The sequence below is a fragment of the Spodoptera frugiperda genome, chromosome 2 (genome assembly GCF_023101765.2).
Source record: "Spodoptera frugiperda isolate SF20-4 chromosome 2, AGI-APGP_CSIRO_Sfru_2.0, whole genome shotgun sequence".
Classification (NCBI taxonomy): domain Eukaryota; kingdom Metazoa; phylum Arthropoda; class Insecta; order Lepidoptera; family Noctuidae; genus Spodoptera; species Spodoptera frugiperda.
The window spans coordinates 2,116,834-2,141,274 of NC_064213.1; the positions used below are offsets into that span (position 1 = coordinate 2,116,834).

The 24,441-nt window shown below is 34.5% G+C and overlaps 1 protein-coding gene across 6 annotated transcripts; it reads left to right on the top strand.

Moving 5' to 3' along the window:
* The first annotated feature begins 256 nt into the window (after positions 1 to 256).
* LOC118269483 (glycoprotein-N-acetylgalactosamine 3-beta-galactosyltransferase 1) lies at positions 257 to 20,877 on the top strand. Of its 6 annotated transcripts, none has more exons than XM_050704100.1 (10): positions 257 to 457; positions 2,282 to 2,517; positions 4,632 to 4,762; positions 9,582 to 9,814; positions 11,137 to 11,275; positions 16,867 to 16,963; positions 17,458 to 17,499; positions 18,149 to 18,233; positions 18,902 to 19,056; positions 19,756 to 20,877. In XM_050704100.1, the coding sequence occupies exons 2-10, from the start codon at positions 2,470 to 2,472 to the stop codon at positions 19,927 to 19,929; spliced, it is 1,104 nt and encodes a 367-aa protein (XP_050560057.1). In that variant the 5' UTR covers positions 257 to 457; positions 2,282 to 2,469; the 3' UTR covers positions 19,930 to 20,877. The 6 variants fall into 6 exon arrangements, with proteins under 6 accessions (XP_050560057.1, XP_050560063.1, XP_050560052.1 ...); XM_050704106.1 differs by lacking the exon at positions 18,149 to 18,233 and adding an exon at positions 18,279 to 18,363; XM_050704095.1 differs by lacking the exon at positions 18,149 to 18,233 and adding an exon at positions 17,889 to 17,973 and having other exon boundaries at positions 258 to 457.
* Positions 20,878 to 24,441: the final 3,564 nt, after the last annotated feature.

Consider the following 24,441-nt stretch of genomic DNA (forward strand, 5'->3'; position numbering starts at 1 on the left):
GGGGGCTCCATCTATGATATTCTAATGGCTCGTTGAAGCACGCGGTACAACGCACCTTCTAAACAGAAACAGAGAGAGGTTATAAAAGAGAATTGTTACGTTCGTAATTACAGCATTTAAATTCCAGTTACTCTTTGACTTGTAACTTTGAATGGAATGTAATGTAGTAAATACGAAATAAAAAGCCTAGTATTCGAAAATAAAAAGTTTAAATCGCACAGATAAAAAAGTCCCACACAGTAAAACTTTTGACATTGACTTTGACTTTGACGTTTTTTTATTGATATCGTTAATTTCCGTCGCTATCGCAATAATCGCCATGCAAAATTACCTAAATTGTGAATATTGATGCGCAACTAATCAAATATGAATTAATTATCAAAAAACCATAGAATACAATTTTGAAATATGCCCTATATTCTGCATAAAAAGTGCTAAGTGAACCGCTACGATGACAGTAAGTCTAGCTTTTCATAAGCTTTTTCTTTTCGTAAGTTAACTTGCGGATTTTATTATGTAGTTGGTTGATATTATCGATCAAATGAAGATTAAACTTATTTCGTTTTCAATATATTCTTATTAGTATTAACGAATTTGTGTATTTTTAGTAAGATCTAATTAGCACTTCATAACACCAACTTGTAGTCAGTGGGAATCGTTAGAGTTTCTTATGGGGTGTAAATTGGAAGTATCTTAGTATTTTGCTTAAATTTTTATTATTATAGGACCGCTGTAGGGGAAGGGAATATATTTGTAAAGTTGTTGGTAGGTATTTTATTTATGGATACTAACAGTTCAAAGAAAAAGTTTATTATCTATGTAACTACACAACTTAAAACCTACACAAGTTTTTGGTTTAAGCATAAATTCAATCTGATTTTCATAAAGATCACATTATCTATATTAAGTCTTTGACTGCCAATAGAAAACTGTTGAAGGCAAATCCTCCGCTAATGTTGGTCACCGGTGACCCCTACAGCATTCAATGTGTTAACTAATATAATCTTTTAAATTCTCTACCAATTTTCCTGCCTCCTTTGGTCAAGTGATATTTAGGGAAGATTAATTAAATAAAATTATTAGACAATGGTTTTAATTGCTTGTGGTTTGTTAAAACAGGTTCTTTTTTATTTAACATTAAACTAATTTTAAAACATTTAAAATTTTTAACTAGTTTGATGTAAAGTTCTTAATAATAATATACATATATTACATATAGTAGACTTAAGCAATATTTAAAAAAAGTTTTATAACCATATAAAAAAAACTATTTTTATTGCATTGTAGTTACAAAATAGATAGACACCAAAAATACTATTATATTTAATAAAAAAAATAAGATTCTAATAAAATAATACAAAGTTTATACTAAAACAACTATATACACACATCCTGATGCACTACATCTTACCATTCAACAAAAATTGGATTTAATTTTTACATTTTAAGCAATTTACGCTCCTCTTCTATCAAGTACTGTCATGCACTGATAACATATTAATGCGTCCCATAAATAACTGTAATAATTAACATTATCACAGGATATAATAATTAGCTTTTTGCTAGATTTGCAATTTGTTATAAAACTATATTATTATATCTATTAAACTTCCTTTGGAATTTAGTTCATTGTATGTATGTTAGCCAACAAGTCTTGTCCTATGAGATAACATTATCTGTTAAAAACAAACTGCTTGAATAACTTGTCTGTGTTTTTAAAATACTTTAAATATGTGTATGTGACTAATTAATATATTTTTGTTTAATCGTGAATGTATTTCCCAAGTAAAGGAATTTATTGTCTGATTGGTTTGTGAACATTTAATTTTGTGACATGACTCATTTTAATTTATTAATTTGTTAGTAAGTTTTATTTTTGTCTTATAAGATAATAGGATGGGGTTGGGTACGTACATATATTGACGGTTGAAAGCGTAAATTGATCTAAGCATTTTTTTTTGCAATATGAAATTACTATACATTATTTCATCATCAGCCGAGAGACGTCTACTGCTGAACAATGGCTTCCCCTTTAGTCCTCCACATACATTATTAATATGTACATTATTAATATATATATAAAATCGCTGATTTCGAATATGTATAGTTATAACTCAATATCACAAAAACTGTCACTTATATCAAATTAGCCTTTCAACTATTGATATTTACTAGTTATTTATTTATAAAAGTTTTCCATAGTGAATAACAGAACAGTATTTTAAAATAACTTAGTAAAGAAAACTGTGCTACAAATGTCTTATCATGTATATTTTTCCAGATTTTTCAGTTAATTGGTCATTCGATAAGGTTTTAATTGCCGTAGAGCCATTTTTATTGTCAGTTGAATAATTGAAAACGGATAAGTACTAAAGTCATGGAAGTAAAGTATTTTATTAGTCATGAAATAGAATTCTTTTATTGATTGGAACCAGTTTTCTTATTTGAATTGATAGTTATAATAAAACCATGAAGCCCGAAGGATATATTGAAATGGAAGCTAAGATAACGAATGTCGTATGTATTTGTATTCATGATATTATTATTTAATTCAATAGACATGATAGGTAATGAAAAAATATTAGATACGTATTTTTTTATTTTGTCATATAAGACAACAATACTTGGATATAATATAACGAATCAAAGTTTAGGAGAGCAAATACGTCACTTCTACGTATAAAATGTACCTAGAAGTGACGTCACGCGTTATTTCAAATCGATATATCTTCGAAAGTATTTGTTTCCGTAAGAAAATAAAAAATACGTGTTTAATATTTTAAAATAATCTATAAGACGGACATTAAAATAAAAATAAGTCATCTACCCTATTTAAGAGCATTGAGGGTTCAATTCCCTCCTCATAGGCGTTAATTTTCCGTATCTACATCACTTCGTACTGTTTCGTTCCAAAAACCCAGCAAATCATTGACTAAAAGAAATGTAATTCATACTTCATGACATCGGTGTTGTTGTAATGTAATCATCTTAAATATGCTGGTTATGACAACATAGTACTCTTGTGATGAATGATGGCGGTGTTGAATAAATAAACAATAGTAGGATGTCTGTGTTGTGTAAGAGTTACAGACAGTTCAAGTAGTCAGTTTGCGGGCATAACGTACAAATGTTCAAGCAAAATGTTGAGATCCTCGTATACGAATTTAGTAAGTGCCTACGTTATGAGTCGTTGAAGATTTTTTATAAAAATACTTGTGCTTTTTACACCAAAATTAAAAATAATAATATTATGAACTTTGAATACAACAATTTTTTTAAATATTTTTTTCTATTTTTCTTCTTTCATCAATCATACCTTGACAGTTTTGTACTGAACGTAACAAAAAAACGTGTTTTTTTTTTAATTTACTTAATTAATATCATATCAAAATGTTACCACTCCAAAAAAAGTATCCTGTATATTCAACCTTGCAAATTGGAGTATGACTTTGTTTCGAGTGTTTATTTTCTTTTTAAGTAATAATGAATGTGAATAAAATCGTAACAACCATTATAGTTATTCGCAATAAAAAAAAAAATCAGAACACTCTTTACACACTCGCAATTAAAAAACGAAAAAAAAAACTACCTGTAGTGAAAAAAAAAACACGGTCGTTAATTGTTTCCATTTTATTCAAATTGCTTTCTTATAGTTACGCGATTATTATTGTAAGAGTAAACGTAAAAATAGGTCATCAATTAAACGAAATTGGTATCATTGGACAATAAAATGTAGTGGCCGCATCTTGGTCGAAGTGTAATAGGTAATGATGTGTTTGTAAGTGTTAAATTGATAACGAGCCTACGTCTTCGTATCTATCAACTACAATTGACAAAGTGCAATGTTTATCTACGGGAAAATATTACTTTAAATATCGTGTGACTAATTTATGAATACCTAAAAATGTTGACTGAAATGCTTTCTGATTTTTCAAATTCATAATAAATGCCTCAATATAACAAAAATCTAAGTACGTTTTTAATCTGACATAGGCACTAACACTATCGTTAGAACTTGAGACGGGATATTTAAGTACCATGTTTATTTATGTGTATGGGTTTCCGATATTTCAGCAATTTTGCAAGCGCCAGACATAAATAAACATGGTAAATATCCCGTCTCAAGTTCTAATGATAGTAAAAATCTAAGTAATATTTAACATCCTAAAACGCCCTTTGGTTCGCAAAAACTCTCGTACTTTTTTTGTTTTTCTTGATGCACCCAAACCGATTTTTTCCAGCCATCTAACTGTCAATTAAATTTCAATTCTTGTTTATGTATAAAAAATCATAACAACCGTGTTTACAGCAAAATAACTATTGTTTGAATTAAGATGACGCGCGTTGTACGAAGTATGAACAAACCAAATATCACTAACTTCCCACTACTGTTAATTGTTACCGGCAAACTCATGCGAACGTTTAATATTCGAACCGCTTTTATATGTTTCTTGCACATGTAATAAATTGTATGTAAACGTATTGACAAGTCTAATTGGTGTAAAGTACAAGTAGAGTAAGGCCGCTTCGACGACTCGTCGCGTAGTCGCAGCCGCGAGCAGTCTGAAAAAAAAAAGTTTTGAAAATAATTTCGTTCGAAGCGTAGATTGTAAGCGATGAATTATGTGCAGGCGGAAGGTCGGGTGATGGGTCGACGTTTCTTTTTAACGTTGGTGATTGGGATTTCTGCTGGATTTAGTTTTGCATACATACTATTAACATCGACTGGATTCTCACGGCAAAATGTTTGGCATACGTACAGGTAACTCTATCTAAAATTTTGCATGTCGCATGGCGCACTCTTTTCTTTTTTTTTTCTTTTTGCATGTAATAGCACGGCATGTTGTACAGCTAATTTTTTAATTTTGTAACCCCTGTGTACTTACCAAATTAATATTATTTTTGTTAAAATATTATTCGATAATAAGTGCATGATAGTTATAATGTGTCATTTTTTTTTACGAAAGCGGGATAATCCATAAATTATTATCTCGTAAGGTATTTATATAAAGAGAATATTTGTGAGGTACTTAAAGGCGTTGTTTAAATTCCCGAGAACTTCTACGTAGGTATCTATACCTAATAAAAAGCATAAGTGTAGTTAGCAGTACCTAAATAGCCTTTTCAAAGATTTCTAACGATGTAAAAGTTTTTTTTTTCACTTATACTTTCTCCTACCATTTATTCTTATGTAAAGTAATCTCTAATTCAGTTGTAATATCGATGATTGAACGTAATACTTAGTTTTTTTTAAGTAAGAAGCGTTGATATTCCTTTAATTCTATTTATATTATTTCTCCACGGTCTCTTGGTCCGCGCCCTTATCAAGTCTAATCGTAATACTTAGTTAAATACAAAACAAAATGCTTTGTGTAGAAAGCAATCTCTATCTTAATCGGGTTTTAAGTATTATATAAGACTACGCTAAATAATGTTTTGTGAACAATTTTAACTTGATTAATTATTATGTTATCGGCTTATTCGCAAATTCGACAATCTCCGCGTCGTGTGTCGCGGAATGCTGCTCATGAATATGAGCCTCTAGCATGGCTTAAAACTAGTCGAGTTCCTCGTCAAACAATTACGTAAGTAAGCCGATAACATAATAATTAATTTAGTATGTCTCACGAAAGTTATAATAAAATTTTAACTTGATCCAAAGTATCGATTGATTCTTTTCCTCTTTAAACACTTATCAACGAAATTATTCTCGAGTCCTGACTATATTGATGCCCCGTAATGTATGAGACAAATAGGGATGATGGCGGCTTATGAAAATTAAAAATCGGTTTAGTCCGTCAGTACGATTATGAAGAAATATTAGACACGTAATTTTTTATTTTGTCATATAAGATAACAATACTTAGATAAAACGAATCAAAGTTTATGAGTGGGTGGGAGCAAATACGTCACTTCTACATATTGTAAAATGTACCTAGTACTGACATCACGCGATATTTCAAATGGATATAAATCATCGAAACTATTTCTACAAGAAAATAAAAAATACGTGTCGAATATTATAAAATAATCTACAAGACGGTCATTAAAATTAGTCATCTTCCCTATTACATATCTATACTAAGAAATATATTAATTCGTAATAGAAGTGACTATTTATTTGTCAACTTCGAAGAATTCACGCGAATAGAATGACGATTCCATAATTTTTTATGCTATTTTGGTTTTCTGATTTATTGTACATATGTAAATGTTCTTAAGCGTATATATTGAGCGAGCAGAATTTATTTAAAGCACTTTGCATCGCATTCACAGGCCACAAATCATACGTTATCTATGTTAGCTGACGTGACCTGTATTATTTGTACTGCTGACAACGACCAGTATTGTATTAATGAAGATGTCAATAATATATTTTTTTTAGCAGCGATATATTAGACATGGTGTCTTATGTAAAAAATATTGGCCATATTCTTAAATCTATACCTACACATATTCTAAATCTTCCTTTTAGAGTTTAAACAATGTTGAAATGCTTAGTTTTACCGTAAAGAAAGTCGTAAGAGTAAGAGTGATCAACTATTTTTGAAGAAAATTGTATGATCTACAACTCTGTCTAACATATTTTTATGATAACACTTAACGTTTTCGAGATATATGTAAAAACCGTAATTTTGACCTTTTGATCATGAATGTTTTTTTAGCAAAAGTCGGATAAATTTTTGTCAGTGTGCAAAAGCAAAAGTGCAAAAGTGGGATAAATTAGTGTCAAATTTTTTACAGTTTGTTTATAATGATGTAGTTAACATCTATGCCAATTTTCAGCTCTATACGAATTATTTCAAGGTCAAATGTCTATCTTAACCGGGCTACCTATTGGTAGAAACACTAGAAGCCATTAACGAAATAGGCTCCTTATTAACAAATAATTAAGTTAATAATTATAGCTTTTTGTTCACTGTACTGAAGTCTGTTCTAGGCATAACGATGTTACTTACACTAAAATAAAGTCTAGAATTGTATACTGATGCAGTGTTTTGGTGAGACAATCTGATAAAAACGACTTTTTAAGACATTGTTAAAATCTCTTTCTTCTACGAATTCTAATCCTATAATTATTTATGGAGAAATTATGCTCAAAATTATCTTCAAACCTAAATAAATATATCGATATTCTGTTTAGTGATAAAACCGATTTGCCTTTTTTTCTTTGATTCTCTGTCTGAGGACCCCAGTGATTCGGAACAATCACACTTGATTAAATATATTTATTGCTAGCTATTTTAATATAAAAATAATACTGTATTAAGCGTGACAACCGTTTAGTTTGTCACGCACTGTAATACCCATACCTAAATCACAAACATTATGTAATGTATGATAAGCTGGGTACTCACTTACGCCGTGTAGCATGTAACGCATCAGATACAGTATCAACCTGGGGCGGAGCTATGTAGGTTGTATAGCTCCGTCCCTCATTGCTCAGTGATCGACCATTCTGACACAATTGTAATAGCAGACTAAGGCCCCTGATACTGTACCTGATACGTTAAATGCTACACGGCTAAGTGTGTACCCAGCTTTACAGGTCTTTTAGCAGTAACCTATTTCGTTTGTATGCCAACGTAGATAATACTAAGCGCATAGTTTTTTTTTATTCTATATTCATAGCAGTGTGTAGTAGATAGAGAGATACTTTTTTGTCATTTTCATGCTTTTTTGTCTGGCCACGCCGCATTTTGGAGACGCTAAATCATTTATGAATGATGTTTTCTAGATTTTTTTATTAGATTATGTTGTTTTTTTTTCTTTTTGGGTAATTGTCAATTGGAGTGTTCAAAAATTTAAATGTGATGTTCTGGTAGCAGAGGCGGCTTAAATCTTGATCTCTGCCTGGTAGTCCACTAATATACTATATTTTTTGTACTTAACCCATAAATACAATCAAGTGCACTCATATTCTTAAATGGATTTGTACGACATGCAACAACATATTTACATTACAAGTAAAATTGTATCTGACATTGAAAAAAATCTTTTATGAGGATTAGATGTCATTGTAATAGTTAATTTCATGCCTTGAGCAACATCTCGTTAAATCCGATATTGCATGCATAAAGGCATGTTTTTGTATGACTCTTGAACAGTACGCAGCTTATTTAAATAGCCGACCTTTGATGGCGTTCTAACCGACTTGCCTCAATAACATTGTTTCCATATTTGATAAAAATAAAACAACTGTTACTTTAGATTAGGGATGTATCGCCCTTACCGATATGGACAGAGAAAATTCAAAGTATGTTAGTTACAAAAAGTTTCAGGTTTTTTTTTATGAAACACGCCGGTAATCGAGCAGACGTATTACCTGATGGTAAGCAATCGTCGCCGCCCATAGACACTTGCAACACCAGAGGCGTTACGAGTGCGTTGCCGGCTTTTTGGTAGCTAGGAATTTAAGGGTTGTTGTTCGGGGATCGGGGATTGGGAAGATTGGGAAGGGGGGAATTGGACCTCCGGTAACCTCTCTCACGCAACGAAACACAACGCAAGTTAACAAAGACTGCATATAAATTACCTTTAAATTAGCGTTTCGTAAAAAATAAATCACTGAACTGACGCATGACGCCATTACACCTCTGTTCGACGCTCTGATTGATTGGTTCATTGGAGTCAGCTAAAGTGCTTCCAAAATATTCAACGTTCTTCTTACTACTACAATGAATGTTAAGGATATTGTATTTTATAAGTTTTTAAACTGACATAACACGTGAGTTCATCCGTGATCATGGCGCTTGCAACAGTGCCGAAATATTGGCAACTCATAGACATACATAAACATGCTAAATATCCCGTCTTAAGTTCTAATGTTAGTATTGTATTTTATGTTTTAAATACAAGATTAAAATTACTTAATTTCTCTTATCACTTAGTTGTCTGTCGGCTAAAACATTAGCTGTTCATCCAAGATAAGAGCCTAAATTGAATATCGCACCTATTTCGTAACATTACGGTTTAATTTCGTACATCCAGTAATAACATGCGAGGTCATTATGTTAGATACCTAAAAACTTTCTCCTGTTTTCAAAAACCGTATTCGATATATGTTTTGAACACTCCATTTGATAATTTTTAGTCTGTTTTGTACTTTGTAGAAATATCTATTTAAATCTCTTGTAAAAACTGTTTCTGCCTATACCATATTACAGTAAGCTCTGTTTAACAGCTCAGGAATTTGGGTTAGATTCCCAGTTTGTATACTTTGTCTTTGAAACCGCACGTGTGATCCGTATGGGATTTAAGACAGTCAATTCATTAATATTGGACATCATATACCACCATAGTTATATATCCATGTTAAAGAGATCTATGATTAACTGCCGCACTCAGAGACATTTAATGATTACTTTAAACTATTCCTTAGTAACGATTTTGTATCGAAAACAATTGCTAAGGACTGGGTTAAGTAACCATTAAGTGACTCTGAGTACGGCGGTAAGTATAGTGATAATCAACCTTTTACCGTTTGGGAAACAAAAACAATGGCAACAACAGTTTTATTCTATACGGGATGGAAATAATAAGGTTCTAGAACCAATCTAAAAAGTCTTCTATAATTCCAGGGAATCAGTAAGGGATTTGGATAAGCATCCCATCACAGCTATTGGAGAGCACAGTAATGATGAACCAGCTCATAAGGATGAGGACAGATCGGTGGCTGATGAGCTCTCTCGAAGAGTCAGGGTACTATGCTGGGTCATGACACAGCCGAAGAACCATGAGGTTAAAGCCAAACATGTGAAAGCTACGTGGGGCAAACGGTGTAACAAACTTATTTTTATGAGCAGTGTTGAAGGTTAGTACAATTTTTCTCGTAGTCTATTTTTTTTTGAGGGGGTTAAAGAAGTCTTCAAATTACTCTGCGCGTTCTGGGTGAGGTGATAGGAATTGTCAGTCTCTTGTTGACTAAAAACCACCCTGTTCCTACTCCTGCTCCAACCAGAAGCTCCGGTAACCCTTGCGGCTGTCCGCAGCTTATGTGGACCTTTACCAAAAGCTAAATTCTTTTTCGATTTTTTGTCTTATACTAAAGATCAAATTAAACCTGTATAAGGTCTTGTCAGCATCGTTTTCTAAGGGAAAGAGTAATAATTACTTGAAATACACATTTCAGTCATATCTTACAAGTTTCAATCAACTAAATAAACAAGAAAACGTCAGTTCATAAAAGGATCACCTTGTATGATATGAGTATAGAAAACGCTAGAAGACGTACACTGCTTATTGTCAGAGGGCCTAGTACGAGTTTGTTATACGATAACGGTCGACGCTCTGATTGGCTTGCTCCAATGAACCAACCAATCAGAGCGTCGAACGCGGTAACGTTTAGATCTTGATAATGGCAAAACAAACTCCTACTAGGCCCTTCAGACGTAGGAGTAGTAGAAATACTTACTGAAGTAAATTGACCTATTATGATAATACAAGAGTCTTGATAAAAGATCTCGCGACAATGGCCGTAGGTGTAAGTATCACAATTGTACTACACGATGACATTATGTACCTAGTTTGAAGTTAATAGTAAATATTTGAACAGCAGCGTTCAATAGGTCTAAAACAACAACAAACACCTTTGTGTGACGTTTCGTTTGATACAAATAATGAAAGAATAGTGTACAATACACAATAAATTGTTAGTTAAGTAACATACCTAATGGGTCACCTTCGTTCAAAGAAGAAAGAATATTCAAGTACGTAGAATTTTCTGACGATTTTTCTATAAAAGTGGATGGATTTGGGTCTAAAGACCGGAGCCCCGGTAACCCGCTAGGCAGTCCGCAGCTCCGGGTCAGGTAGATTAGGGTAGCTCTGGCTCGAAAAGTAGGAGTAGGAACGGGGTGGTTTTTTGACAGTAGCAATCTGAAATTCTCTCTCGCCTCACCCAAGACGGGAGAATTCATTGGATGATCTTCCCCCATAAAAAACGGGGTAGAGTAAGGGCATGGTGGGTTAAAAAGTGTCTGTCTGTTATTACAGACTCTTGTTCTAAATTTCATCTCGATCCCTTTAGCCGTTTTGACGTGGATGAGTAACAAGAAGTTACATATTAGCAGGATGTCTTTGTGATTAGTACAAATTTTCATATTATTTATCTAATTTGTATTTTCTTTCGTACAGACCCGAGCCTGCCCACAGTGAAACTACCAGTGTCTGAAGGGAGGGACTACCTATGGGCGAAAACAAAGGCAGCATTCCGCTACGTATACGAACACCATAGAAGAGATGCCGACTGGTTCTTGAAAGCTGATGATGATACGTAAGTCCACGCCACATTTTATTTTATTTACTCAATATTTTTATAATATGGGAATAGGCTCACCCCCTATTACATGGGACTTCCAGTATTAACTGTGAAAAATGGGTGTACATTGTACAGAATGTGAACCTGACGATATATTTTGTAACAAATATCGTGAGACATACTACATTAACTAAAAATCACGGTTTACTCACGTAAATTAATGGAGAAAAGCTCTACTATTTTCGAGTCAGGGACTCTTCAGCATAAGCAGCGTGCTCAGACGCGGCGATGTTGCGTAGCCTAGGCAAGCTGCGCTTTTCTCCATTAATTTATGTGGTTTTTAGTCAGTAAGAGTCTGACACTCCCTCTCGTCTCGCCCAAGGCGGGAGAAGTAATTAGATGATTTTCTGCCCTCAAAAAAGAAATGCTTTGTATACAAACATTTCACATCGATCTTGACCGACGTATCGAGTAATAACTATAACAAGGAAGCAACAGTTTAACACAACAATTACATATAAATACTACTCACATAATATTAAATCGTACATTGGATTTACATAAGAAAGCGCATTACACCCTAATTAGATACGGTCGTGGTCGGCTCGGTATTATGTGTTCTATTGACGGCAAAACCTTTGGTATAGGTATTACTTTGCCAAGGCTCTCTGATAGCTGGAACTGAGATTATTATTGTTCCTCGTTTCTTGGAAGAGATAAACAATAGTCTTAATGCGTATAAAGTTTTTATTTTTATATTGAAGGTAGTGTATGAGAGTTATAGTGATAGAATTTGTGTTTTAATACGTACATACTAGAACCAACATAGCGTAACGAGCCACCGTATTGAGAAAGCGTGGTGATTAATGCTCAAACCTTCTCAGAGTAAGAAGATGTCTTTGGTCAGCAGTGACCACATATAGGCTGTCGATGTGATACTAGTTCCAGCGCCTTGAAAGGCAGGCTAAAATTATGCCAATGTAATTTCAATCCAAAAAAACCTCAATAATAATTATTCAATGTTTAAAGTATACAAACCCAATCGTAGCTGTTAAAATAGCACTCAGAGTATTTCAGAGTATGGAATATAAAGCCAAACTCAATACCATTTAATTCATTCATTATCTACGCAATACCTACGTATGCAGGTTAGTAATGTAAGGGTTGTTAGGAAATCGGGGATTGGAAAGATGGGGAAGGGGTCATTGTGCCTTCGGTAACCTCACTCACATAACGAAATATAACGCAAGCGTTATTACACGTTGGTATTCTGCGATACCGTGGTATCACTCCGCTCGAGCCGGCCCATTCGTACCGAAGCATAGCTCTCCCTCACTTTACTCAAATATTACCTCGAAGCGAACAACAAACATCAACTAATATTACGTCTTTGCCACAAATAAAATGATACCAAATGATTTCACGTCACAATCTACTCAATAACGACTTTATTTCTAAAGTCATAAGAACTATTTTCGTAGTCCACATTATTTGGTGACGTTTGATCAAACTGAAAAATAGTTCACCTGTTTATATATTGGCACTGGTAACAGATATATGCTTGGTAAATAGATAATATATTTTAGGACTGTCAATTAAGCCATATTTATAGTATAATACTATAAACCAAGAACATTATTGTCCTTGAACGTAAAACCCCGTTTATACTTTCTGGGGGCCTACTCTAATTCAACGAACGAACGAAAAATCTTCGCAGATTGCATACTACAATTCTATTTATTGCGAACTTTCGTGAACAAAAATGAACGAATGAAATGAAGATAAATGGATTTTGATATGAAACTAAAAATAAAACGTTATTTCAAGTAATTCTATTAGTAAATCAATAAAACCTACGGCCGAAGTTTTAACGTTTTATTTTTAATTTCATATCAAAACCTATTTATTTATCTTCATCTCATTCGTTCATTTTTGTTCAAAAAAGTTCGCAATAAATAGAATTGTAGTATGCAATCTGCGAAGTTTCGGTCGAAACTTCGTTTTTCGTTGAATTAGAGTGGGCCCCCAGAGTAGGCCCCCTGATGCGGCACGGTAAAACTATGTAGGTACTACAAAACCGACGATAGAATGCAAACTCCTAAATAGTTACAGTGTGCCAAATCCAGTAGAAATACCACGACGAAGTATTTAGCCTTTTTGAAATTTGCATTTTTGATATCGGCGTCTAGTTTTACCGCTGAAACTGAAACGGACGTGTATAGATAAAAAAATGTTTTTAATGAGGCAGTTTTACGTGGTTTTACATGCAAAATATGTATAGGTATGTATTTTTTTTTAAGTTTTCGTTTTATACGAATCAATAGAGTTGTAAGTACTAGGTACATTCCGACATTCTGACAGTTATTTAGTTATTCTTCTATCAAGAACACTTGGCAATTACATCTCCATTCAGTGTTAAAGTAGAACTATAAGGGTATCAGGCATGACAATTTTGTGATATATAAGCCACCGCAGCACTACTAAAGTGTTTTTGGGTACTGTAAAAGAGTTCATGATTCCATTACATCACTAAAATTCATCATTCATTCATTTTACATTCGTTCACGTCGCTGCAGTGTCTCAGTGTTTTAGAAGAGAAAAAATAAGAAAAGTGACGGGGTATCGTGGTGACTAAGATATTATTTTGTACTTAATCGAATTATTCGTCTCTTACGAGGAAAATGTTGTGCGACTGTAATTTTACTGATAAACTATGTATGGATTTACAACTATTTGAATGCCGCCCTTCGAATTAATGAGCTTTTACTAAAATAATTTCATAGTTATAAACATAGTTAAAACTCTACTAAGTACTCATTATGTAGATTACATCCACCATTACATGAAATTAGGGTTCCTTTTGAGCTTGTTTGTTATTTTTGTTTTATTTTTTGTCCTTATTCCATAAATATGATGAATACTTTTGTTAATGAATAAATGTTATGGTATAAATCTGTTAGGTACTACAAACGCAGAGAAGTATAACTACATACATACATATCGTCACACCTTTAATCCCCGAAGGGGTAGCGTAGTACATTTGGCACGTAATGCCACTTTACACCCACATTTCATTATTTATATTGTAAGTCCCATGTAATAGGTGGTGAGCCTATTTTACCGGGCACATTTCCAGACGCTGCTACTACTGAGAAATTTTCGAAAAACCGCAGCAATACTTCGCCCGACCCGGGAATCGAAAGAGACCCCTTGCCCGGCAACCACTCGACCAACGAGGCAGACAGTTCGTGTGAAATTTATTTAATAGCCCAATGCTTCAAACCATCTCGTAGTTGCTGGTTTTTTTCTTCAGTTGAATCAATCAAACAATCTGAAAAACTGTCACACCTGGAATCGCTGTCCACAAATGAATTATTCTCCATTTCATCACTGACTGTAGAACTGTATTTTGATACGGAACCATTTTCTAATGAATGGTTCTTCAAAAAGAATTATTCAAATGTCAATATTGTTGTAGAAGAGCGATAGAGTGCGCAAAACGGAATTATAGTTAAAACATTGCTAGCCTACTTTATACACAATAATAATGTTTTCATAAATCTCCGTTATTACTGTTGTGTAATAGAGGAACTATCAGTTATAAAAAAACAATCTGCTTCTTGTGTATTTTGATTTAAGTTTTCACTACAGCTGTATCATTAACAACCTTTTATAAGACAATTAAGCTATATAAATAAAAACTCAGCTGTATCACCAAATTCCGATGTAAGCCCACTATATTACCTGTAATGATTTAAAACCCTCAATATCGCGTCCTATTCCTGAGTTGTCATCTCTACTTTAACAAACGACAATGTTCGTTTCGAACCTTTAAATTATAGGGTGACAGTAAAACTGTTATGAAGTTTGTTTATACTAGTCACAATGGAGGTTGCTATAACGCCTGACTATAACAGCTATATAAAGTCGTGAAGTCAACTATTAATAGGTGTTTTTGCTATATAAACTTATAGAGTAATAAAGCTTTTACACAACAATCAGTCACCACCAAAACCGCGCAGGAATCATTTACCCAGCTATATAAGGTTTATAGGGCAAAATTGTTAGTTGGGTAGCGGTGTAAGTACTAGGTACATTCCGACATTCTGACAGTTATTTAGTTATTCTTATATTAAAAAATCTTGGCCCTACAGTAAAATTTTCTCATATGTAGTGGGTACTGCAAACATACTCAAAACAATAATCTGTAGATTATACAAAGAGTTGTTTCTTACGGAAATCAAGTCCTATCATCCGGAGCTGCGGACAATAAGAGTTTGACACTCTTTCTCGCCTCACCCAAGGTGGCAGAAGTCATAATATTTTATTTAAAACGACTATGTTTTACTGCATTTTTTATAAAGGCATTTTTAATAACAATAAATATAGTTACCTACATTATGAGTGCAAAGCATTAGTTCCACAAACTGCAAAATATGTCAATTCGTCCGTCCATTGTCCGTGAATAGCGTAGTAATTTCCGTTTCATTCATTTGATAAAGATTAAAACGCTTTTTAGAAATTACGCTGTAATTATTTATCACGCGTTTTGTTCCCCGAATGCATAAGTAGAACAGAGGTGCACAGTATATTTGTTTTACGAGAGCGCGTCCGGTGGTCTGATTGGCCGCTCGAATAAACCAACTAATCAGAGCTCCGAAGGTGCTATTGTTTCGATTACTGTAGTTCACATATTTGATATTATTTAACGACTATTTTTCTCAAATTGTGTTATGATTGTGAGATTTATGAGTCGCAACATATAATTACACATAGGACCAATTCCAGGCTTAGACTTATTATTGAGAATCAGGAAACATATAGTGCTTCTTGCGATTTGATTTAAGCTCAAACAAACTAAAAATATCAGATGAAAAATTCGAAGCACCCAATTTTATTAGACCAACTCTGGCGCTTCGTTACTTCTTACGGAGAAATTACTCTGACATCGCATTTTTTGAGCGCGACGCCACAGTTGGTTTTGCTTGGCAGTTAAGCAATAATAAATGTACATATTTATATGTAAGGCTGAAAAGTTTGTAAAATTCACGCTATAACCAATAGGAGCAGCGGGTAAAAACTGAGAGGGAATCACTTATTTATTAATCATTGAGATTAATTTTTAACATGAAACACTTAACATTATAATGTAATATGTTGGTAGTAATAATAATAGTATTTCATTATAATTCAAAGGTGTCGTACATTTAAATATGAACAGCTGTTGTACCGGCAATGGCATGTATGAGGGTCGCGCATTGTGTGATTGTACTTGTAATATTACGTTTATGGGTTATTTTTTTTAATGACTTGACCTGCTGTTTCACTTATGGGTTATGTACTAGATGTTACCAGCTGATAGTTAGTTTGATAGTATAAAGTGATGCCGATTTTTTTGATGATATAGTTCAGTAAACGAGCATACGGATCGCCTGATGGTAAGCAATCGCCGCCGCCACGGTGTCGTCCTTTAGGGGGTTAGGAATTTAAGGGTTGTTGGGGAATCGGGGATTGGAAAGGGGATAATTGGGCCTCCGATCTTCAAAGAAGTAGAGACGTGTAAAATGAGTTTGTGTTTTACATTGTTATTTTTGTATATTTTCCAGGTACGTGGTAGTGGAAAATCTAAGATATATGCTTGCAGACTATGATAGCAGAGACCCGATATACTTCGGATGCAGGTTCAAGCATTTCTCACCACAGGTATGTGTATGAAACTATGTATTAATAACTAGTTATATAGTCGAACGGTCGTCCCTTACAACCGACCAACCTAAGTCATTCGGAGAAACCTTTGTTTGTCAGTGGTCGTTTTATGGATCATGTGGTCGCAAACTGGGCTGTCTTAATTATGCCAGTGCAGTGTTATAGGGTTTTCTCCAGTTATGTTAAGTAGTTCATTGAATACGTTTCGAAAGCTTGTCCCAAAATTGCGACTATCCATTGAAAAACTTAAAAAAAAAAGATTAAAAAGATCCCGAAGCTGTAACCAAATGTTTTGTAACCAAATCATGGTTTGACGTGGTTACACACTTTTACACTTACACTACACTTTTTCACTTACACTTTTTCATTTCAATTATTCCACATAAGTACATTGTATAAACTTTATAAAGTTGTCCGTCTGTCGGCTCAGTTGATTTATGGCATATATACGTTCAGCAGTAAAATAATTCCTGTTAATGACGCCATTACAGGGGTACATGAGCGGCGGTGCAGGCTACGTGCTAAGCAGGGAGGCGCTGGACCGGTTCGTGAACAAAGCGCTGCCCACGCCGCAGCTGTGTAACGCGGGCGACCACGGCGCTGAGGACGCCGAGATGGGTGAGTTTGTTACTTTGTTACTATTGCTACGTGCTAAGCAGGGAGGCGCTGGACCGGTTCGTGAACAAAGCGCTGCCCACGCCACAGCTGTGTAACGCGGGCGACCACGGCGCTGAGGACGCCGAGATGGGTGAGTTTGTTACTTTGTTACTATTGCTACGTGCTAAGCAGGAGGCGCTGGACCGGTTCGTGAACAAAGCGCTGCCCACGCCGCAGCTGTGTAACGCGGGCGACCACGGCGCTGAGGACGCCGAGATGGGTGAGTTTGTTACTTTGTTACTATTGCTACGTGCTAAGCAGGGAGGCGCTGGACCGGTTCGTGAACAAAGCGCTGCCCACGCCGCAGCTGTGTAACGCGGGAGACCACGGCGCTGAGGACGCCGAGATGGGTGAGTTTGTTACTTTGTTACTATTGCTACGTGCTAAGCAGGGAGGCGCTGGACCGGTTCGTGAACAAAGCGCTGCCCACGCCGCAGCTGTGTAACGCGGGCGACCACGGCGCTGAGGACGCCGAGATGGGTGAGTTTGTTACTTTGTTACTATTGCTACGTGCTAAGCAGGGAGGCGCTGGACCGGTTCGTGAACAAGGCGCTGCCCACGCCGCAGCTGTGTAACGCGGGAGACCACGGCGCTGAGGACGCTGAGATGGGTGAGTTTGTTACTTTGTTACTATTGCTACGTGCTAAGCAGGGAGGCGCTGGACCGGTTCGTGAACAAAGCGCTGCCCACGCCGCAGCTGTGTAACGCGGGAGACCACGGCGCTGAGGACGCTGAGATGGGTGAGTTTGTTACTATTGCTTCATTCTGGTGTATCGGTTTAGTTGTTACCTGTGCTCTTAGTACGAGTTTGCTTTACGTTTAAAGTACATAATCGAAACAAGAGCGTGTTCGGCGCTCTGATTGGTTGGTTTATTCGAGCTGGTTCGCCGAACGCGCTCTCGTTTCGTCTCGTACCTAAATGTGACACTGAACTGAGAATTTGAGGCACATTTTGAGAGATGAAATATCCTTTAGTTTAGTTATCTATTAGTACCGAAGGCCCTTTTCATATATTCTGATTTCCAGATAGATGGCTTTTCTGACAAAATTTGTAATAACCATTACTACATAAAGTTTCACACGTTTTGGCACGTTTTAATCTGTCTACTAGAACGTGTGAAAAGGACCTTTAAAAATTTCTTTAAAGCAATTTAAACCTTACAATTATTAAGTTTTAAAGTTGTTATTTAAGCATCTCACTGCCAACAAAACCTATTAAACATGGCCTCTAATAATGTCCAACATATTATACTAATCTACTTCTCACTTATATTCCAGGTAAATGCCTCGACAAGATAGGCGTCCGCGCAATGGACTCGCGCGACGAGTTCCACCGCGGCCGGTTCTTCCCGTTCGTGCCGCAGGACCATCTGTTCCCCAACAGAGACAAAGACTTCTGGTATTGGAACTACATCTTCTATCCTACTGATGAGGTGAGGACACGCCTTTATTATTTTATCTATAATATAAAAATGCGTGGGGTTTTACTTCCTAACGCTATAACATCAGATCGCAAGAACCGACTTCCAGAGTTTTGCATTCGTTGGAAAGGTCTCTGGTTCCGAGAGGTTTATAGCAAAGAAATCTCAGAAAAAAAAATACATGGTGGCGAAACGGAGTTCGCCGGGTTTGCTAGTACAGTTATATTGAAAAGAAATATGGTATACATAGATAAAAGCCAAAAAATATTTATTTCAAATATACCAGGAAGGCACCCTTGAACGTCAGTCAAATACATAACAAAAGAAATAATGATATTAAAAATGTCTCTGTCGGTGTGTCCTCTAGTGAAGCTATTTGCTCGTTCTAAATTGTAGATTCCTATGGAGAAGAACGAGCAAAAAACTCCATAGGTTACTCTTTTTCAATCAGATTTACAATACCATTCTTGATTACATTCTTTCAATTGCTTCAAATATGTGAGTACAATACTTATTAAGCTGAAGGGATAGAAAATAATTTTGAGAACAAACATTTTTGAAAGTCAGCTCACTAATATTATTCTCATTTGTCCGTCGATTCTCTAGGGAAGTTTTATTATAGGGCTTATTCCAAAATGTACATTCTAATCTAGACTGACGAGCTGGTCATTTTTTCGATTTTTATCTCAAAATCGCCTTACATCTTTCCAGGGTCTCGACTGCTGTTCTGACCACGCAGTTTCCTTCCACTACGTGGGTCCACAGCTAATGTACGTACTCGACTATCTAATATACCATTTAAGGCCCTACGGGGTGAAATACGGCAGCGGTGCTATGCCCAAAATCCTTAAGGGTAACGATACCAAAGATTTTGAAAATCGTTAGCTAAATAACGCACTGAATATAACAGAATAAACCTTCAAATGTAGACTGTAAAGTTAATGGGATAAGGTTGAAAGTCACATGTATGTTATGGAACTGTAAGGTTCATTATTGCTTGTACCTTTTTGAAAGTTATTTTTAATGATTGACTGTTTATTTAAATTCATTTACAGACAGTAATAGTGACTTTTACAGCTATAACTCAGTAATTGTAAGCATTACAATGCAATCTCGAATTTCCGAAAATCCTTCAAAATTAATACTTGGAGTCAATCCCGAAATCTCGGAATTTTTACAGGAATATTCAATAGAAGTAATTGTCAAAAAATTGATCGACAGTAATTTCGGTCGTATGTTGATTTCATACAGAAATACTATTTGGAATAACTTAAATCAAACACTGTTATTTATTATGTTTTTCGGCTTACTCACGTAATTATTTGACGAAGAACTCAACTAGTTTCAAGCCATCCTAGAGGCTCAGATTCATGAACAGCATTCCGACAGTCGCGCTGCTACTGTGAGTTTGCCGAAAAACATAATAATTAATCTATTATGTCTCACGAAAGTTACAAAACACTGTTATATTTAGTGTATAAATTAAGAAAAAATAAATAAAAATCACGGCTTACTTACGTAAATTAATTGAGAAAAGCTCTACTAGTTTCGAGCCACAGAGGGACTCTTCATCATGAGCAGCGTGCGCAGACGCGGCGTAGGCTAAGTAGAGTTTTACTCCATTAATGTTTACTCACGAGTAAACCGTGATTTTTAGTTAATTTAATATGTCTCACGATAGTTATTATAAAAATCAGAATAATCAGAATCTCTTGTTTCCAAAACATTCCGTAATGACTGCTTTCGTCTGAAGTCTGAGAAAATTGTCTAAATGTAGATATATAATGTGTATATGTATATTTGGGAGCTTTTACTGTAACATATTAGATATTAGACTAACTGCCGCACTCAGAGACATTTAATGATTACTTAAACTGTTCCTTAGTAACGATTTTGGTTAAAAAATGGGTTAATCGGGAGCTGCGGTCTACCTAGCGGGTTTACCGGGGTTCTAAAAGCAGGAGTAGGAACGGGGTGGTTTTTAGTCAGTAAGAGTCTGACACTCCTTCTCGCCAAGGCGGGAGAAGTCATTGGATTATTTTCTTCCCTTAAAAAAAAGGACTGGGTTAAGTAACCATTAAATGATTGAGTATGGCGGTATATAATATAAATTGTAATTGTTAAGGAAATTATGTTACCAAAAATACGGCATAATATTTTGTTGCTTTTACAGTAAGATTTAGAACTTTGTGACTTGGAGTTAAGGACTATATTGTGTTGAATAAAACATATAAAATGTTCAACTAAGGCTAAGGTAAAGTCAACTCTATTTCTTTGCAGCTAAAGTTGAATTTTCAATAACAAAATAATCTCAATTTCAGTAGTCACAGTTCTAGCATCACAACGTATATTTAAGTAGAAACAAAATATTATATTTAGCTCATTTTTACTTTATATCGTCTTGCCATAATAATTTAAAAATTTAATTTATTATTTAAAATGTCATAATAACTTTGAATTTGCGTTTAAATCAGGGTGTTCGCGCATTTATAAGTGAGTTTTAAGAACTTTAATTCGATATTTTAATGTTATTTTGTAAGTTTGATATTTGTAGGAAAACTCGAAATAATGTCATGTAATGGGGGTTACCGTTTTCGAACACTAGATGGCGTTAATCTAGCAAACAATATTTGTGTCCAATCACTACAGTTGTCAAAAATTGATTGACCAATGACAGCTATCAAAAATTGAATGACCAATGGCTAGCTAGGTATTTTCCTATTGGACGAGTAATGACCAATGGCTAGCCAATTCCCTATTGGACGAAAAGACTAGAGAGTCACACTAACTCCATCTTGTGAGCATCAAACGGTAGCTCCCATTGCGTATGGTACTGTAGGTACTTGTTTATATTTATTGGTTACCAAAGTTTTAATTTGATTCTCCTATAGCCCTATTCAAGTCTTATGCAAGATACCTTTGTTTTAAAGTTAAAACGCCTTTTACGCTAAAATGGGGTGAATTAAATTCAAAGGGTGAATAGAAGTTAGAACATTTTCCCAACATTTATATTCCCCCTTCCCCCTTCTTCTCTATTTACACACCCTCCTTCGGTATCTATTCACCCCTCGAATGTTATTCACCCCGTTTTACGTTACATGATCTTTCGCCATTTCTTTCCAGTCTAAAAGAATGTGGCAATTATCCACAAAATCAAAATGCAATCATTTTAATCAGTTGAATGTTCTTATACAAAATAACTTTAAGTTTTAAGTCATATACGTTCCTTAATATAATTTATTTTAAGTTGTTATAAGAATTAATATTTATATGAAATCGTCAGCCAAAGTAGTGTAACATTTATATAAGACAGCTAGTCTCGCAGTGTTTTCGTATTTATATTCGTAAACAATAACGTTTTCTATTAAAATATACGTTAAATAATAATAATAATTAATATATATTTTCGACTCGCTCGATAAGTTTCAAGCTTCAAGCTCGAAACTAATCGGGACACTCTCGAAAAGGGGGCTACTGTTCTTTTGGTCACCAGATGCAGCCAATCTACAAAAGATATTTTGACCAATCAATCTTACTGTCAAAAACTAAACATCCAATGGTATGACAGTAGCTAATACGCTATTGGACGAAAAGACAAGAGTTTGAACACTGGCGCCATCTGGTGAGCGAAATATGGTAGCTCTCATTGTCAAAGAAACGTGTTTACAAGTTAGAATTTCAATAACAATAACTGCCTCTTAGATATTAATGTTTTTTAGAAATTGATGATTAGCTAGTGAAATAGACTAAACGTAGATTTTTACACGTTTTGAAAAGGCCATGTTTATAATAACGCACGTAGTATATGTAAGGCAGATTTGAAACCAAACTTCAATAATATTTGAGTAAAATTTTATTTATTAATATATATTTTTCTTTTTATTGGCAGGATAACAGTACCCTTAGTACGAGTTTACGTTTAAAGTAACCAAAACGAGAGCGCGTTCGACGCTCTGATTGGTTGATTTATTCGAGCCGGCCAATCAGAGCGCCGAACGCGCTCTAGTTTCGTTTTCGTTCAACGTAAAGCAAACTCTTACTAAAGGTATACTACTATATATATTTAAATGTCTGATAATATTGGCAAAGCCATAATTTCTAGTGTAGTTTTATATAAAGTATAGAAGGCCTAAGATTTTGTATGGAACATACCTGTTTACCAAAGAATCTTCATAGATTAGGAGTAACGTTTTACATGATGCACGGCGGTAGTTGTATGTATGATAATTATTTCACTTATTTACTATTGTACCAGCTATATATAAAGTTATGAATAACCAGTGTAAACTGACTGTTGAATGTACGGATAGGTCATACAAAGCGAGATCATGATTAACTGGTTTTACATAGGTCGATGTGTAGTCGTACTGACTTGCAGTTGAAAGGAATAATGTTCTTTTACACGTTCGAGGACAGTAACGACTACAGGCGTCTCGATAGCTAAAAATGATACGATATAGGCGCCTATCAGGTTTTATTTGCATAAAATCAATGTTTCATACTATCGTTTCATATACATATAAACAACACAAACATATATTATGTACTGTCACCACAAGTAATAATTCTTGTGTTATTATAAGAGTTATAAGGTACTATTATGTGGGCAATGTACGAAAAGAGTAGTGTCATGGCCCACGGTAGCTGCAACCTGTAAGGTGGTACTGCCCACGAACTCAGTGAGTCTTCATAATTTAGTTGTATGAGCCCTATTTTTAATTTGGTTGCTATTTTTCCGTACGATTATTATAGATATAATATTATTATGTAGACTTATATTTAATTTGGCTGTTATTGTTCCTTTCTATAATTACATTCAATGATATTTTATCGGATTGTACATTAAAAATTTTTCAAAATTATTGGTAATAACCAAAAATTGTATCAAACAATTCCTTTTAAATCTATTTTGCGAAGTAATGTGTGAAATTATGCTCAATATTTTATTTTATTTATTTCTCAATAAAGACAAAGTGATAAGGTTGATTTTCTATGAAAACCTTTTAAGTTTAGGCTATACGAGAGAGGCTAGAATTTGTTTTAGGCTTTGGCGAGATCGAACAAGACCTTCGATGTGGTTGTCTAAATTGACTCTTAGGGAAGATATTTATTATGTCAACGTAATTGCAACTACTATCTTATATTTTGAAATAACGTAAATATGATATCTCATTTAACTCAGTGAGTCTTCATAATTTCGTTAGCGTTTTCTTATTCAGCTATGTCCTTTATTTATAGATATTTGTAATATATTATGATATTATCCATAATAATCGATATTATTTATCAAAAAAATTAAATTAAGTAGAAAAAGATCACTTATATGTAAAATACCCAGTGAAAGATTTTGAGATTGTGTAAGACTTATATTTAATTTGGCTGTAATTTATTTTTTAA